This window comes from Morus notabilis, unplaced genomic scaffold (genome assembly GCF_000414095.1).
Source record: "Morus notabilis unplaced genomic scaffold, ASM41409v2 Scaffold248, whole genome shotgun sequence".
Classification (NCBI taxonomy): domain Eukaryota; kingdom Viridiplantae; phylum Streptophyta; class Magnoliopsida; order Rosales; family Moraceae; genus Morus; species Morus notabilis.
The window spans coordinates 133377-152370 of NW_010374042.1; the positions used below are offsets into that span (position 1 = coordinate 133377).

Below are 18994 nucleotides of genomic sequence, written 5' to 3' on the forward strand. Positions count from 1 at the left end.
TCGTCTCTCAGCTATTCCATGCTATCTCAACGCCGTTCATCTTCAATCTCCTCCGTCCATTTCAAACGACTGTTAGCTTTCCCGCTTTTCCGTCCATTTTCCACTAAAACAATCACAAATGGCTCAAAAGAAGCCGACCCATCTCATCAATCAGTCACAACTCGTCCTCTGAGTCGTCTTAGAGCCTTAATTCCCGTTCACGAGTCGGCCCACTTCCATAACTCTCACTTGGCTCATTCCCTTTGCTCCAAAGCCCTCAAAATCTCGGCGAAAATGGGTTTTCTCTCTGAAGGAAAACAATTACATGGGCACTTGTTAAAGTTCGGATTGTACATTGATATGTTTTTGCAGAACCAGATTTTGAATTTTTACGTTAGATGCAAGGAACTTAGTGATGGACATAAGGTGCTCGGCGAAATGACTGTTAGAAATGTGGTAGCGTGGAATGCAGTAATATGTGGAGTTGTGGATGACAGAAGTTACTTCAAGTCCAGTTTCTCTCTCGGTTTTTCGTATTTTAAGAGAATGTTGCGAGAGACGGTGCATCCAGATGAGATAACGTTGAATGTTTTGCTCCGCGCGTGCATTGCGTTGAACGATGTGGAGGTTGCTTTACAATTGCACTGTTTTGTTTTGAAGTTGGGCTTTGCTTCCAACTGTTTTGTTTCTGCGGCTGTCGTTGAGCTGTATGAAAAATGTGGTTTAGTTGAAGACGCAAGGTGTGCTTTTGACATTGTTGTGTACAGAGATTTGGTTCTGTGGAATGTGATGGTGTATTGCTATGCTTCAAATTGTTTGGTCTGGGAAGCTATTCGGGTATTTGAATTCATGCGATTGGAAGGCGTTGAGGGGGATGACTTCACATTTTGTAGCCTGCTAAGTTTGTGTGGTAGTTCGGGATCATATGAACTTGGAAAGCAGATTCATGGCATCATTATTAAACATTCATTTGATATAGATGTTATAGTTGCAAGTTCACTCATTGACATGTATTCAAAGAACGAAAACATAGGCGCTGCTCACAAGGTTTTCGATATGATGTCCATTAAGAACGTTGTATCTTGGAACACCATAATTGTGGGGTATGGACAACACGGAGAAGGCAAAGGGGCTATCAAACTGTTTGGAAAAATGCTCCGATGTGGTTTCTCTCCAGATAATTTGACTATGGCTAGCGTTGTGAGCTCATGTGGCAAGGTAGGGTTAAGTAGTGCACTTATGCAAGTTCATGCATGTGCAATCAAATTTGGGTTTAAGTCGTTTCTTTCAACTGTTAATGCACTGATAAATGCATACTCCAAGTGTGGCAGCATTGTTAGTGCTTTTCAGTGTTTTAGTTTGGTAACTGAGCCTGACCTGTTTACATGGACTTCAATTATCTGTGCCTATGCATTCCATGGCCTTGCTGAAGGGGCTATAGAGTATTTCGAGAAAATGTTAACTTGTGGCATAAAGCCTGATAGAATCACCTTTCTTGGTGTCCTTTCTGCCTGTAGCCATAGAGGGCTAATAGATAAAGGTCTTCGGTACTTTGAGATGATGACTAAGAATTATCAAATTTTACCAGAGCCAGAACATTACACCTCTCTCATTGACCTTGTCGGACGAGCTGGTCTTCTCGAGGAGGCTTTCACTATTTTGAGTGCAATTCCAACTGAAGCTGGGCCAAACACATTCGGAGCCTTCCTTGGGGCATGTAAAAGGCATGGGGATTTGCGATTAACAGAATGGGCTGCAGAAAAGCTTTTTACATTAGAACCTAGTGTTGCCGTGAATTATACTATCATGTCTAACGCATATTCACATGAAGGTCGTTGGCTTGATGTGGCAAGAATCCGTAAAATGATGCGGAGCAACTGTAGTCTTAAATCTCCAGGTTGTAGCTGGGTGGAGATTTGTGGTGATGTTCATACATTTGTGTCGAGTGATCAGTCTCACCCAAAAGCTGTAGAGGTGTATGATATGCTAGGATTGTTATTTCGTGATGGTTTTGGAAAATTCACAAATTCTTGTGGAAGAATATACCCTTTAACTTCTCTGCTTGAACTGGAGTTCTTCTCGGTTTTCTAAGTTCTAATTGATAAATCTCTCCTAAGTTGAAGATTGACGTAGTTCTCATATTGGCTTTGTCACTATTGTAAGTTAAATACAAGCCTTTAGGAGACATGGAATTGGATAAGGACTGAAACAAAAACCATCCTACTTCAAACACATACATGATAAAGCCTGTGAATGGCCTGAAAAGGCTTTATTTATTTTCAGGATGTCAACTCTCCTTATTACCATATCTTAAATTTGAGCCCAGTTACTGGGCATTTCATTTGAAATCAGAACCCTCAGAGAACTGAAACTCGGCTCTAGGACTCTTTTCTGATTCAAGTGGGATTGTTCTTATTATTTGAGGCTGCAAACTTCATCAACCAAGTGCGAACCGGATCCGATCATAAGGAATCTGATTCTCAATCTTAATCTGCCTTTACGTGTACTAAGGTGAAATTCTCAATCTAGTGCTGCACAGCATAAAAGGTTCAATATACATGGAAAATTGCTTCATTTCTTTCCTTTTTCACTTGCAGCTTTATTTTTTGTGGACAATTAAGAACTCTATAAAAAAACCAAATTCCCTCTTACTATTCTTAAAATCAGCTAAATTCACTAATGTGTTATTGATCTCTGTTTTTAGCCTGCATGGGATCTATTGTCAATTTTTTATTTTTTTAAGGTAAAGGATTTCCCTTTCTTTGTTGTCAAGTGGAAGTTGACTTGAAGAAATTCCTTAAAACTCCGGCAATATCCAACCAACTTCAGAGCTCTGCCAAAACCTTCACCAAACTGTCGTACGACTAAATCTAATCATTTTGATTTGGATGTTGACAATGTGTTTCCTAACCGCAGGATACAGTTTGATTAACTTGTAATAAAAGAGTCTGCCATGCCATGCTCTTCTTTTGAAAAGAGAGTTTATATTGTTGGTCGTAGGTCTAATCTGAGATATACAACCAACCACTTCAATCTTCATTTCTGCCCATTGAAGTATTTGCCACATTATTTCATCGTAGCTCTGAACATTTCTTTCTTTTTTTTTTGTTTTTGTTTTTGTTTTTTTGTTTTCTCATTAAAGGGTGAAAATGGATCTATTAAAATTTGAGCTGATTTTATCGTGTAGTGTCCAACAACAAAAAATTTGAGTAATACGGTTTTTTTTTTTTATTAGGTTGACTGCCATCGTCCAACATCTGAAAAGGTGTTAACGTAAAGGAGCTTCTTATGATTGATGGCATTTATTAAGAAGCAATATAATTAGACTACGAATTTGATTTACGTTTCATGTTTGATGATTAAATCGCACTTTGATTTAAATTCAAGAATTTTCTTATTAGTTTGTCATGTTTCTTCTTTCTCTTCCCTTTTTTTTTTTTTTTTTAATTTCGTGATTGAGTAGAAAATTAGACTGAGATCTTCGTCCCTGTAGTACCTCAAGGCCAAGGGACTATTCTTATTGAAAATTAGAACATAAGTACTTGCTTCACGTAGATAAAAGACATATTTTGGATTTATGTCAGTATTTATTTGCTTAATCACTAGTGTTGGAGCGATTTTCTGTCCTCAGCCCCAAATCAACTATAACGTATAGACTTTTTACTTTCAAGAATATTTTTCATTATTTTGAGCGGTATTTTTCATTTTTTTTTTCTCTTTTCCTTTTCAAACTTTTCGAAAAAACTGTGTACAAATGGTTACTCTGACGACAGACGGGTCAAGCTGGCCCTATTGGATCAAACAGAGTTTTGGTGTTTGAAAAAGGAACTGAGTCAACCCTTTTATCTTTAGTTTTGCTATTTCTAGGACCGAGGCCTTGATAAGGACTTCTTTCCGAAGGGGCCCGCGTCATTAGATCTATCATTGTTCTTTTGATCCGTTCAATTTAGACCTCGTTCACTTCGCGGATTCGAGTTTTCAATTCGAGTTGAGATGTGATATTTTATGAGAGCTTTTCACTGTAGCAAAAAAAGTTAGATGTGACATTTTTTTAGAACTTTTTAGTGTAAAAACCTAGAATTAAAAACTCAAATCAGTGAAATGAACGAGGCCCTAGTAATTCTGCTTTTTTAATGCTGGTCTTTTGATTCACTTTGAGTCTGACTTAACGTTCTTATAAGATTTTGAGAAAATTACATATACTATTTTATTTAAGTTTATATTTTGTTTTTTAAAAAAATTTGAATTTAAATTTGAATTTAAACTCGAGTTTGAGATTAAATTTGAGTTTAAATTTCTTCTTCAATTTGAGTTCATAAACTCGAATTCAAGTTAATGAACAATATTTTTTTTATTCTTAAAAATGTCATAACTTTTTTGTTTTAATTCTAATTGAGATGATTTTTTTCCTATACATTCACAACGAAAAGACGAATAAAATCCCACTCATATACCCTATTAAAATTTTTCATCACCATTGAGTTTTTATTAAAATACTATCTAAATATAAATTTAAGTTTTGACCCACCTAAACACAAACTTAAATAAATTCTCAATTCAAATCATAAATTAAATATATACATCCAAACACAAACTCAAGTTATAACTTCAACTCGTGTTATAATTCAAACTTATCTCAAGATCATCACTCAAGTCACCCTAACTCAAAAATATAAAAGAACAACCCAGCCATTTCTTCTGATTCTTCTAATTTACTTAAGTAATTAACTTCATAAGATTTCAAAATTTTGTTAAAATTTTATGTTCAAACTTATAAATCAAGCAGGCCATTAAAGATACTTGGTTATCAAATTCAAATTAAATTTAAAAAAAAAATAGAGAAAAGTGAGAAGAAGATTAATTTACCTAAAGAGACTTTCTCTGGTGTTATATTTTTTAGAAACACCGGTGTTTCTTACTTATTAGATTAATTCTAGTCAAAAATCAAATCAGATTGAAAAGTAATATAGATCCGACAATTGATAAGCAGTGAACACCGATATTCTTAAAAAAGAAGAAACACTATAGAAATTCCTTAAATTAAAATGCTGTTACAATATGATATTGATGTTTAACAAATTTTCTGTTTAATCTTTTTAATTACTCACTAATAACAAGGGTGTATTTTGAATTCAGCGAATAAGCTCATTCGACATTGTGATAAGAAAAAGAGATATTCATTTAAAAAAAAATTCAGGGAATTTAGCCGATAAGTTCATTTGACATTATGGTAAGAAAAGGATAATGTAGTCGATTTGTATTTTTAGTCAGGTGGTGTGGTGGAAGAAATTTTTCTCAATGGATGGGAATTAATCTATTCTATTCCAATCCCTGTGGAGAATGTAACCGATAAGTTTATTTGACATTATATATGATAATTAAAGGGGATATGTAAATGTTCATTGAAAACTCCGGTCCTCCTCAGGGCTCCAAAGAGATGGATAATCTATATATAAGAAATCTTATAGTACGTTTGGTTCAAGGATTCGTGTCATGGTTCGAATCATAATTCGTGGCTCACTACAGTATTTTCTCTCACAAAAAATACATGTAAATCGAAAATGATTCTGAATCCGTTAACCAAGCGTCCTCTGTTGAGAACTGTTGCCACACGTTTACAACCAAAACGGTGACGTTTTGGTTGAAAATGCATGAACAATAACAGTGTTTTGTACAATATATATATATATATATATATTTTTTTTTTTTTCTCTTTGTGGTTTTTCTCCTCTGTTTTTTTTTGTTTTTTCCCCATAATTTTATATTTTCCTACCTATGTTTCTTTCTTACGGTACTCTAAAATTTATTTATACATTTATTTTAGTCTTTTTTTACCCATTTTTTTACCTTAAAATTTTATTTTTCTTTTGTTTTTGTTTCTTTTGTCCTGAAACTTATTTATCTATTCATTTTGGTACTTTTTTTTACTCTTTTTTTCTTTTGTTTTTTCCCCATAATTTTATATTTTCCTACCTATGTTTCTTTCTTACGGTACTCTAAAATTTATTTATACATTTATTTTAGTCTTTTTTTACCCATTTTTTTACCTTAAAATTTTATTTTTCTTTTGTTTTTGTTTCTTTTGTCCTGAAACTTATTTATCTATTCATTTTGGTACTTTTTTTTACTCTTTTTTTTATTTTTTTATTTATTTTTTCATTCTAATCCTTTTTTTTATCTTTTTTTTCTACTTGCCGTAAATTTTTTTTTAATTTTTAGTTTCTTTTGAGATTTTATATGAATTTATTATATGCTTTTAATAATAACACAATAATCAAAATTTAATATACGATTACTTCTCACGTGCATCACACGTGTTCTTAAACTAGTACCTCATAGAAGAACTCTCAAACTTAATGTAAAAGGGGAGGCATATGCCCTCCTTCTAACAATAAAATCTTGACTCCGCACACGTGTAGTGACATATGAAGTGTACGTTTGGTTGGTAAATTCATAGAATGATTCGAATCATGGATGATTCTGAGAGATTTATTGTGGGTGTTATGTCTAAACAGGTTAATGGTTCTTTCTCCATCCATTATGTAAAAGTTTTAGCTATAAGAGAAGAACATTATTTTGCCATTGGTGGCTTAGCCCCTTATTTTATTGAAAGTGATTGGTTGAGGGTGGGTTGCCGATGTTATTAATTGTCTTTGATTTTGGTGCTGAGGATCTTATGGTGTCTCATATCATCAGTTCCTCTTTTACCCCCTTTTTGTTGGTGATGATTGTTGTTGCTTTGGTACAAGAGATGGTAACAAAAGCAGTCCATACACAGAATAAGTTTTTATTTATATTTAAGGGCGTTTAGGTTTTTTTTTTTATAGGTTAAAATTAATTGTTGATCAAGAAAAAAAATGAATTTAGCAATTTAAAACCTGAAGGTATAAAAATTAGACAATTCAAAATAATGATTTTTTTGCTAACCTCAAAATGTTAAGCTTAACAATGAAAAGAACCTAAAAAGAAAATGCAAAAAATTTACCTTAAAAAAAACCAAGTCGGTGTTTTCCTTTTTCTTTCTCTCTTTCTTTTTTTTGTTTTTTTTTTTTATCGAAAATAGTAAAAAATAGGTTAATATGAAAAGCTTAAGGAAGTATATAGGTCAACTTTTAGTTATCGAAATTAATAGGCCATAACTTGTCAAGTTATGGTTCATAACCAGATAAGTTATGGACAAACTTGTCAAGTTATGATTCATAGCCAGACAAGTTATGGATAAAAACCGTGATTTATGGACAATAACTTATCAAGTTATGGTTCATAACCAGACAAGTTATGGACGAAAACAGTAATTTAGCCTATTTATTAACTTATGTAAACTATTAATCTATTAATTTTAATTCATCTTAAGTCTTGGCCTATTTTCCTCTTTCTTCCTTTTTTTTTTTTATTTGGTCATATTCACAAAAGCATTATCTAGCTGCCAAATTATTTAGCATTAGATTGGACAGTAAAAAAAAAAAAAAAGATAAATTTTAGAATTTAGAACATTAGGCATGGTAATCATGTGCACCTCGAATTTTGTTTTTGCATCATTTTTTTTTTTTTGGTCATAAACATTGAAATTATAACAACAATACCCCTTCTACTAGATTTTTGGATGGAAAAATGACGTTCAAGCTCTGATAGATAGTGGTAAATTAAAAACGACCGAAATAAAATGACTACTGTTACCTTCAAATAAGTGAAAAATTGAAAGTTGTCTTTTTCTTCCCCTTCTCACCTATCTTTAACAATCTGTTATACGAGTTTAAAGAGTGCTTTAGTGGCAACCAATACTAGAACAATGAGCTTTCTCTAAATCGAAACCAAAGCGAAAGACATATAAAGCATAAATCTCCTAGAGATAAAAATTGTGAAGAGAAAAAATGTAGAAGAAAGCAAAAAAGGCAGAGGCAAGTTAGATGTTGGTTGGTCAGAAGGAGAAGAGGAGCAACAAACTGAGGAGTGATGTGATGCTACTTTTATTTCTCTTAGGACAACCCTCATTTATCTTCCTTTTTTTTTTTTCTTCACCATAATTCTCAGAATAATTAAAATCCTTCCTAAAATGTCTCTACTAAAATACCCTTAAAAAGTCGCTTGAGCCTACGATTGTTTTCCGTTCAAAAACCTAACTGAACGGGCATTATTTGTTACAAAATCAAAATTTGAGGAATGGGATAATGCAAATCAAAATTTAGGGACACATCTTTTAAATTTTTTTTTTTTTTTAAATGTAGTTTGACTTTTCACGTATTTTTAAAAAGTAGAAACCATAATAGTTCGCAATACAAATTCACCGAAAAAAAAAAAAGGGATAAAACAAAATATGACAAATGTATATTGGTGGGCCAATCTTTTTAATAATGCAACAACTAGTTGTTGCTAAAACTTGGAGAACTTCATGATCAGGGAGGGTCCACGGATTAAGAACAGAGAGTGATTAGGTCCTGTTTAATTTGCTGATCGAGTTTTTAATTCAAGTCGAGATGTAATTTTATGCGAGAGTTTTTTATTGTAACAAAAAAATTAAATGTAATTGTTTTTAAGAGTTTTTTTTTTTTTTTTACTTTTTTACTGTAGTAAAATTTGAATTCTAAACTCAAATTGGTAAAATGAAAATAGCCTAATAAAATTGAAAAAATTCTCTCTCTCTCCCCCTCTCTCTACAATGTTTAGGCCATTTGTAAATGAATGGTCAATTTTATGGATATTAATGTGACATTTAGTTTATAAATTTAAAATTTTAATTCATAATTTTAATTTTTAAAATTTAAATTTTTTATAAAAAAATACTGTAATAAAATTAAAAATTATAATTATAATTTAAACCGAATCTTTTAAACAAACGTCAACTCAATATTTGTGCTAATTTCTTTACAATTTCAGAACATCACTACACACAAAATATAAAGTTACGAGTCTTATGGCCTCGTTCATTTTACCGATTCGAGTTTTAGTTTTAAGTTTCTACGTAAAAAGCTTGTAGAAAATGTCACATCTTACTTTTTTTACTACAGTAAAAAGTTCTTATAAAATGTTACATCTAAATTCGAATTGAAAAATTTTAATTTGTGAAGTGAACGATAGCCACCGTCAACGAGCCATATCACCTTTTCGGTTTCTTTTTCTTTTATTTTTTATTTTTTTCTTTTTCTTTTATTTTTTATTTTTTTAATGAGTTTCCTTTTAATTTTCATCACTCAAGTTGGACGAAAACAAGAGAGGCCTTGACAAATAAATATATTTATAAATATATATTTTTCTATTCAAGAGAGGTGTTAACTAGTAGATAATACAAGAATTAAACTCTTTTTCTACGCTTCGCTTTAGACGGCGCACATTAGCTAGAACCAACTTACACGCTCGCTGCATCGCCGACTTTGAAAATCAAAAGTCTTCCACTCTGCCTCTCTCTCTCTCTCTCTCTCTCTCTCTAGTGCCTAACTACCCGCCATTTCTCTCCTCTCTTTCTCTCTCTAACATGACTAGTCCGCACCCGTCGTCGTACGGACGTCGGAACCCTAGCTCCCACTCCCGGTACACGCCGGACCGAATTTCGTACTCGCCGAGCTCGGCGTACTCCGAGGCCTCCGGCGGCCGGAGCCACAACGCTGTTGCCGCCGCGGCCCGTTCCGTCGCCGGAGCCTTCATCGCCTGCTTCACTCCGCCGGAGACCAAGAGCTCCAAGAGCGTCGCCGATTCCGAGGAATTCAAAGCTCATTCTGGTAATAAAGAAAGCAAGATATATATTTAAGCTTTTTCTTAACTGTTTTTCTTGAGTTTTCTCTTTTGAGCTGTTGTTTGAGGCACGGATCTAATGCTGTGATACGGTGAGGTTCTTTTATGCTTTTACCGTTCTGTTTGGTTGATGAGAAAAATTCTGGACAGAGTAAGGAAAATGGCGAATTATTGTGGATTTTGACTCTTTCAAAAGCAAGTGTTGTGTTGGACTTGGCCTTCTTAATTTCTGACGACCTAGATAATGATTCAATGGACATATTTTTCAAAATTTAGTTCTTTATGATTTTGAAATTTGCAATAAATCTGTATTATCATCATAATGGTGTTTGAAAACTAGATATATTTGTTCATGTTGTATCGTCGAATATTTACGTGATGCAACTAAAGAAAAACCGGATGTTCAAATGAACTCCTGATTTGATGTGTCAAGACATGAAACTTTTAGTACGACGGGTTTGTAACTTTAGATGCTATTTAGATTAAGAAGAGTGTGATTTTAGATAATGAAGTTCCAAAAGAAGAAAAGTACAAAATTTAGCGTGGTTGTACATAAGTGTGTAGGGAGAAATGTTTATAATGCTTACAAAACATTTATAAGCATTTATAATGCTTATTTTTTTGGTGTCCTGTTACTTTAAGGTGTGTGAGCACTAACTACATGTTGAAATTGAATAAATATTTTTGTGTGTCGATGAGATAGAATAATAAAAGTTGTTGTTTCTCAGTTAAATCGGAGGGTTCGGCATCTCGTAGCGAGAGAAGACGCAGTTCGAATTACGGTATATACACCAATCAAAATAAATCAACCCATGGAAGAGAACCTCCCAACGAAAAATTCACCATTGACGAAATCTTAAAGGCCACGAGGAACTTTGCCCCACCTTTCAAGATAGGACAAGGTGGTTTCGGGACGGTTTACAAAGGAAGACTCTCAGATGGTACCTTTGTTGCATTAAAGCGTGCCAAAAAGGTTAGACATGACAAGACTCATAAGTAGTAATGCTCCATTTCTTTTACAGAGGTAGGGTAATGCTTTGGATCGAGGTTGACTAACTCATGGTTAAGTTTCTTTTCTAGAGTGCGTACGACAAACAATTGGGGGTGCAGTTTCAGAGTGAGGTCCGAACACTTGCTCAAGTGGAACATTTGAATTTGGTCAAATTTCACGGGTTTTTGGAGCACGAAGATGAAAGAATTGTTATTGTGGAATATGTTCCAAATGGAACGCTAAGAGAACATTTAGATTGTGAGTGCTTCATTCCGCCTCTTTGTGAGCCTGCGCAAATTGCATCTACGTGCATATGTGTAGGTTTATGTGTGAACTTAAGCATCTAAAATACAAGAAACTATGCAGGTTTGCATGGAAACATTCTTGACTTCGCTGCAAGGCTTGACATTGCAATAGACGTGGCTCATGCCATCACCTATCTCCATATGTACACAGGTATCAGTTTTTCTAGCAGAAAAGTTCAGTTTTGATTCCTCAAAAGTGTGTTTTCTTGTGGTTCTTGAAATGGGAATGAAGAGATTTTAATCACTTCTCAAGTTCTCTGCAGATCACCCTATTATTCATAGAGACATAAAGTCTTCCAACATTCTCCTCACAGAGAATTTTCGTGCCAAAGTAGCTGACTTCGGGTTTGCACGACTAGCAGCTGACAGTGATTCAGGTGCCACCCATGTTTCCACCCAAGTCAAAGGAACTGCTGGCTACTTGGACCCAGAATACCTTAGGACCTATCAGCTTACTGAGAAAAGTGATGTCTACTCATTTGGTGTGTTATTGGTGGAACTAGCCACAGGAAGGCGCCCCATTGAAGCAAAACGGGAACTGAAGGAGCGGATCACTGCAAAATGGGTTTGAACCTCATCTTCTTCGCTTCTAATATTCTCAAATTTTGGGCAGATTGCATTTTATCACTCTTACCTATGGTACCTTTGACATTTTTTTTTCCTTATAAAATATTTAGGCTCATTACATGAACTTCGTAATCCTTCCAATGTCCATCAACCTTCAACCTAGGCAAAATATTTGAAATGGAATGGTGACAAGTCACAACCGCATGTATTGTTTGTAAGGATAATCATAGGGAACTTCATAAACAATTACGTGGCTGCCACTTGACCAAATCAGTAAAAAAAAAAAAAAGAAAGAAATTAAGGGTTTGCTGACATTGCGAAGATTTACAAAAATTTACAGGGCATTGAGCAAACGTGCCTAAACTTTTCTTGTCGGGGCAATGTACCCAAGGTGTCATAGTTCCGAGAGCACATCTCTGTCAAAGATGCTCCCACTTAATTAGAGTGCATGGCGGATGCTCATTTAAGCTCTATAGGAACACAATGTGACATGGATTGGTTTTGCAGGCCATGAAGAAGTTTGCTGATGGTGATGCTCTATCAACCTTGGATCCAAGACTGGAACATACTGCAGCAAATAACCTGGCCCTTGAAAAGCTTCTTGAACTAGCCTTACAGTGCTTGGCGCCACGCAGACAGAACCGGCCTAACATGCGAAGGTGTGCGGAGGTCCTTTGGAGTATCCGCAAAGATTACAGGGAACTATCGGGCAATGACTTCCGTTCATTTTCCACACGTTCCCAGAGAAGCACTTCAACAAGAGACGAATGACCTATAGATGAGAGAGCTCAGGCAAGGCAAAGGACTTCTGCCTCATTTAGATACAGGCTTAACGACACAAGGTTCCGTTCAAGATAAAGCACCAAACAGGTTGCGCTTTGTGTTTCAACTGTTGAGTGTTTGTGGTGGGTCACACCGTCATGGTTGAGGAAGCAAATGTTTCACAATGCTTTGCATGTCCAGTCATTTGGAGACTATAAAGGTATTTTATTTTAAGATGGGTCTTCGTCCAGATATTGTGTATTATTCTTAAATTTTTTATGATTGTGTCTATTATTCTTGGGGTGCTATGCATGTAAATAAGAGAATTGTATGTAGCCTACTGAATATTATTTGTTTGTATCCAAATTCTTCTAGTGGATGCTTATTTCACTTTTAAAAGTAGGATTTTGGTCGATTCACAGCCTTGGCATGATGCACGTACAATTATTTGTTGAATTCTTAAAGCTTCTGTTGGCCAACGATTTATATGGCTCAAGTAGCAATAAAAAAGCTCTTTCAAGACTAGTATTTTCCAGTATGGAAAAGAAATAAAATAGCTTGTATCCTGCCCACTTTCTAGCAGTCAGTATACATCTATTTTTACCAGCCAAAAAGTTTACTTGTTTATCATTTTGTTGGTGAACAAATTCATTTCACTTCAACAAAGTTTAATCTATGATTATTTTCATAAATGCTCTGCGAAAAATGTATCTTATTTCAAAATGCCTCTTGAGTTTTTAAAAGAGTTTAAAACACCCCTTCATATTTAAAAAAATGAATCAAAATGCCCCTCTATTAACTTCTGTCTATAATTCAAATAGATTGTTGATGTGGCATAACATTAAATATTAATTAAAGGTATTAAGTTCTAATTGAATGAATGAAAATGATTATCTTATTAAAAAGTAATAAAAACAAAACAAATAGAGAAAAAAGAAAGATCAGAGCTTTAAGGATGTTAATTACTTCATAACAATGCAAATTCAAACACTAATCTAGTGGGAACAAAAATCAAACTAATGAGATGTTTGTTTTAAGGGTTCGTCCCTAGTTTTGAATCATGGTTATTGATTCTCTATAGTATTTTTCTCTCACAAAAAATTTAAATTTTAAAAATTAGAATCATGAATCATGGTTCCGAATCCATGAACACAACGTCATATAACAGATCGGTGAGAAAAAAAAGGAAGAATTCGAATTTGAATTACCAAATTACTTAAGCCCCATTCATTTTACAGATTCGAGTTTTGCTATAATAAAAAACTCTTAGAAACAATCACATCTAACTTTTTTGTTACAGTAAAAAGCCCTCATATAAAGTCACATCAACTCGAATCAACGAACTAAACGTGCCCTTAGTAATATCAATAAGAAAAGCTCCAGATTATCTTCGCCGATCTTCGAGCCGCCTTGACCACGTCGCCGTCGTCTTCTTTGTCGATCTGAAAACCCTCCACACCAAAAACCCACCGGCACTAACAGGTCTCATGACCCCTCCACGGAAGACACCTTGGACGTCCCAGATCCACCCCATCCTACTCATCGTCGGCGACACGAACCCCCCAACCACAGGAGAGTCCCTCAACGCCGACAACCACCGAATGGCAGCCAAATTCGCCCAGCCCATGGCGACAATCCTCCGCCGAGCCAACGGCATCCCCCCTCCGACCTAGACCGACCATCGTAGTGAGCCGAGCGTCCTTCCTCCTTTGCAAACGCTGACAGCTCTTCCCCCCACAAGAATGGGCCTAGATGAGCGACGACGAGCTTCGACCCCGAACCAAACTTCCTCCTATGGCGGCATGACTCCCAACAGCGCAAAGATTGACTGATGGCAACCTCCCAAACGGAGAACGAGGGCCAACAAGCGGGTGACGCGCTAGTCTGCCGCTCGCAAGCCTCTTTCTCTCTCTTATCTCTTTCTCGTGATCTCTCTCTCTCTATTACTATTTTCTCGTGCTTCCTCTCTCTATTAATCATTTTACATATTTAATTAATAACGAATCCACATCAGCAAATTTCATTAAGTTATAGACAAAATTAGATGGAGGGCGCGTTTTGAATGATTTTCTGTATATCGAGGGGTGTTTTGAACTATTTTAAAAAATTAAAGACATTTTGAAACAAGGTACATACTTTGGGTGCATTTATGCAAATTGTCGAGATATTAGGAGGATTTTTAGTTTTTCAGTTTTGAATAACAACCTGATTTAGGTCGGGTCTTGGTTAGTTAGGATATTCCTATTATTGTGGAATCTAGGTTACGTTTATTTGCTCTATAAATAACTTATGTATTCTGCCGATTATCATTATCATCAATAAGAATAGTTTTTTCCTTCTATTCAAAACTACATGGTATCAGAGCCTCGGCTCTTTAAGAGGAAAAAACAATGGTGAAAACGGCGATGACCGGAGCAAGCAGGGGCGCCACCGCATCAGATGCAACATCTGAAAATTCTCGGCCCCAAGAATCGATCAATCCAGGTGAATTCGAGCACATACCAAACTCAAAGTTGATGGTGCACAAATTGGATGGCACGAACTATCTCAAGTGGGCGCAATCGATGAAGCTGGCAATCGATGGAAAACGAAGGATGGGCTACTTTACGGGGGCGGCGAAGAAACCTGCTGCTGATGATCCAAAATTGGCTGACTGGGGTTCAAACAATTCCCATGTTATGTCATGGTTGCTGAACTCAATGGAACCTGCCATAGCGAAACCATATTTATTTCTTCCAACCGCAAAAGATGTCTGGGAAGCAGTGAAAGAATGCTACTCAGACTTGGAGAATTCATCACAAATATTTGAAGTGAAATCTCAATTGTGGCAATCTAAGCAAGGAAACCGAAAAGTGTCTGTCTACTATAATGAGATGTTGACTTTATGGTAGGAGTTAGATCAGTACAATGATGAAGAATGGGAGAGCCCAAACGATTGTGCAAGATTCAAGAAAAAAGAAGAAAACGATCGTGTGTATATGTTATTGGCTGGACTCAATAGAAGCCTGGATGAAGTAAGAGGCAGGATTCTCGGAAACAAACCTCTTCCTTCACTGCGAGAAGCTTTTTCAGAGGTGCGACGTGAGGAGTCCATACAACATACTATGTTGAAGGATGTGGTCCCTGAAACAACAATAGAAGCAGATATATCCGCTTTGGTGACCCGGGGATATGATGAAGGAGACAAGAAGAAAAAGCCATGGTGTCACCACTGCAAGAAACCATGGCACACTAGGGATACCTGCTGGAAGATACATGGGAAGCCTCCAAATTTGAAGAAAAAACAGACCGGAGACGGTCATGCACTTCAAACTGCGAATGAAGATTCTCAAGTGCAGCAAATCAATTCGGAAACAACACCATTCACAAAAGAACAACTAGAGCACCTGTATAAGTTTTTTCAATCTCAAAAAATGTCTATTTCTCCTTCTTGTTCCATAGCCCAGCAAGGTAATCACTCAGTTCTAACATGTGTAACCTCAGTTCCTTAGATTATTGACTCCGGAGCCACTGACCATATGACCAGCAATTCAAAAATTTTTTCTTCGTATAATCCGTCTGCAGGAAACAAGAAAATCCGCGTTGCAGATGGCTCCCTCTCTGCAATTGCCAGAACAAGATCCATTCCTTTAACTCCTAACCTTATCATTCATAATGTCCTTCACGTCCCAAAGCTTTCATGCAATCTCTTGTCCATTAGTAAATTCACTAAAGATCTCAATTGCACAGCTAACTTCTATCCTTCTCATTGTAAATTTCAGGACCTCACCTCGGGGAAGACGATTGGCAGTGTTAGAGAAAGTGGTGGCCTTTATTTCTTTGAAGATGGATCCGGATCTAATAAAGCCGTACAAAGCACATGTTTTAAGTCTTTCTCAGTGTCTAGTGAGAATGAAATAATTATTTGGCATTTTAGGTTACAACATCCAAATTTTCATTATCTCAAACTCTTGTTTCCAAAGTTATTTGTTTATAAAGATCCTTCTTCATTTCAGTGTGAAATTTGTGAGTTAGCAAAATACCATCGAACTGCTTTTTTTGCCTTTGTCATATAAGCCTTCACAACCTTTTGCACTAATTCACAGTGACGTATGGGGTCCCTCACGGATAACTAACGCAGAAAAAAAAATGGTTTGTGACGTTCATAGATGATCACACTAGGACAAGTTGGGTATACCTGCTAAAAGAAAAATCAGAAGTTGAGGGAGTGTTCAAAATGTTTCATAATATGGTGAAAACACAATTCCAAGCTTCCATTCAGGTATTTAGGAGTGATAATGGCAAAGAGTACTTTAATGAGATCCTAGGAAAATACTTTGTCGACAAGGGAATTATTCATCAAAGCTCGTGTAGTGATACCCCCCAACAAAATGGGATTGCAGAGTGGAAAAATAAGCACATTTTAGAGGTAGCACGAGCATTATTGTTCACCAATCATGTTCCAAAATACCTATGGGGAGAAGCTGTTCTCACTGCAATATACCTCATCAATAGAGTGCCTTTGAGGATTTTGAACCGTAGGACCCCACTAGAAGTGCTCAAAACCTGCTTTCCACTTCAAAGAATCTCTACCACCCTACCTCTAAAAATATTTGGCTGCATGGCTTTCGTTCACATTCATGATAGGAATAGAGGGAAATTTGATCCTAGGGCAAGGAAGTGTGTGTTTTTAGGTTATGCTCCAACCCAAAAAGGGTATAAGTGCTTTGATCCGGTCACCAGGAAAATGTTTGTAAGTCTTGATGTCACTTTTTTTGAAAATACACCATATTTTGGAGCTCATCTTCAGGGGAGATTAGACATGAAGATTCGCAAAAGATAGACCAATATGAGGATCTCATTAGGCTTGAAACAGATGAACCTAGAACTTTGAGGCAAGAGGAAAAACCAGAACAACAAAAGCCTGTTGTCCTTCCTATTCCCACTGAAATTACCACAGATTCTGAGAGGAACCCCACTGCCTACAGTCGTGATATTCAAGAAGTGAGCAGAACCGAAGAAAGGCCAAAAACAGGTGCTGAAATACAGGTTTATTTGAGAAGGCAGAAAAAAAAGAGAAATAAAGCTGCTGCCACCAATCTGCACAGCCATGAGTTGGAACTAAGGAAGGTAATGAACTCAGAAAGTGATCCAGGCAATTCTTCAATTGACAAGAGTGCGAGTGATCACATGTCACCTGATTCTGATTCTAGGAATAACCTGGATATGCCTATTGCAATTAGAAAAGGCATTAGAAGTTGCACCCAACATTCTTTATCTAACTTCATCTCCTACAAGCACTTGTCACCATCTTTCTTTGCCTTCACTTCTCATTTGTCTTCTGTGGAGATTCCAAAAACTATACAGGATGCTTTACAGGTTCCATAGTGGAGGGAAGCTGTTTTTGAAGAGATGAGGGCACTAGAGAAGAATCAAATGTGGGAAGAAGTTGCACTACCAAAGGAAAAACTACTGTGGGTTGCAAATGGGTATTCACCACCAAGTACAACTCAGATGGCTCTCTCGAACGATACAAAGCAAGGTTGGTGGCGAAAGGATACACACAAACTTATGGCATAGACTACTTGGAGACGTTTGCACCTGTGGCGAAGTTGAACACAATAAGAGTAGTATTATCCTTAGCTGCTAATCTTGACTAGCCTCTGTAGCAGCTAGATGTAAAAAATGCCTTCTTGAACGGAGATCTAGAGGAGGAGGTCTATATGGAAGCGCCCCCAGGCTTTGAAGGGAAGTTTGGAACCAAAGTCTGCAAGTTGAAGAAATCACTATATGGCCTCAAGCAATCACCAAGGGCCTGGTTTGATAAATTTGCAGGCTCAATAAAGAAGCAGAACTATGTGCAAGGACAGAGTGACCATACAATGTTTGTAAAGCATTCAATGAAGGGTAAGATCACAGTTCTGGTTGTCTATGTAGATGACATAATTCTCACTGGTGATGATGAGGCTGAAATAAGGAGGTTGAAAGAAACCTTAGCAACTGAGTTTGAAATAAAAGATCTTGGAGCACTAAAATACTTCCTTGGAATGGAGGTTGCTCGCTTAAAAAGGGGAATTGTTGTGTCACAAAGGAAGTATGTGCTAGACTTGTTAAGAGAAATAGGGATGAGTGGATGTAAACCGGCAGAAACGCCCATTGATCCTAATCAAAAGCTAAGCGGCATTGAAGATAGAGTACTTGTGGACGTGGCTCAATACCAGAAACTGGTAGGAAAGTTAATTTACTTGTCCCACACACAGCCAAACATAGCCTTCGCTGTAAGCCTTGTAAGTCAGTTTATGCACTCACCATGTGAAGAACATCTAGAGGCTGTTTTCAGGATCATTAGATATCTAAAAGGCAGTCCAGGGAAAGGATTATTCTTCACCAAAACTGGACAACGTATAGTGGAGGCATACACTGATGCTGATTATGCAGGAGTCATCTCTGATCGAAGATCTACCTCATGATACTGTACCTTTGTCTGGGGAAACCTTGTAACCTGGCGTAGCAAAAAACAAAATGTAGTTTCTCACAGTACTGCAGAATCCGAATACAGAGCAATGGCTCATCGTGCGTGTGAGCTACTATGGCTGAAGCGTCTTATGGAGGAATTGAAACAACCGATAGACATGGCAATGAAGCTGTATTGCGACAACAAAGCTGCCATTTCCATCGCCAATAA

At 36.4% G+C, this 18994-nt stretch overlaps 2 protein-coding genes across 2 annotated transcripts; both read left to right on the forward strand.

Moving 5' to 3' along the window:
• Positions 1–2231, forward strand: LOC21404316 (pentatricopeptide repeat-containing protein At2g46050, mitochondrial). The gene has a single exon (XM_010114638.2). It carries the CDS (start codon positions 19–21, stop codon positions 2068–2070), a length of 2052 nt encoding a protein of 683 aa, XP_010112940.1. The 5' UTR covers positions 1–18; the 3' UTR covers positions 2071–2231.
• Positions 2232–9298: 7067 nt separating this feature from the next.
• On the forward strand, positions 9299–12850 carry LOC21404317 (calmodulin-binding receptor-like cytoplasmic kinase 2). The gene is made up of 6 exons (XM_010114639.2): positions 9299–9692; positions 10434–10678; positions 10786–10954; positions 11063–11152; positions 11265–11566; positions 12076–12850. The coding sequence occupies exons 1-6, from the start codon at positions 9449–9451 to the stop codon at positions 12337–12339; spliced, it is 1314 nt and encodes a 437-aa protein (XP_010112941.1). The 5' UTR covers positions 9299–9448; the 3' UTR covers positions 12340–12850.
• The last annotated feature ends 6144 nt before the right edge of the window (positions 12851–18994 follow it).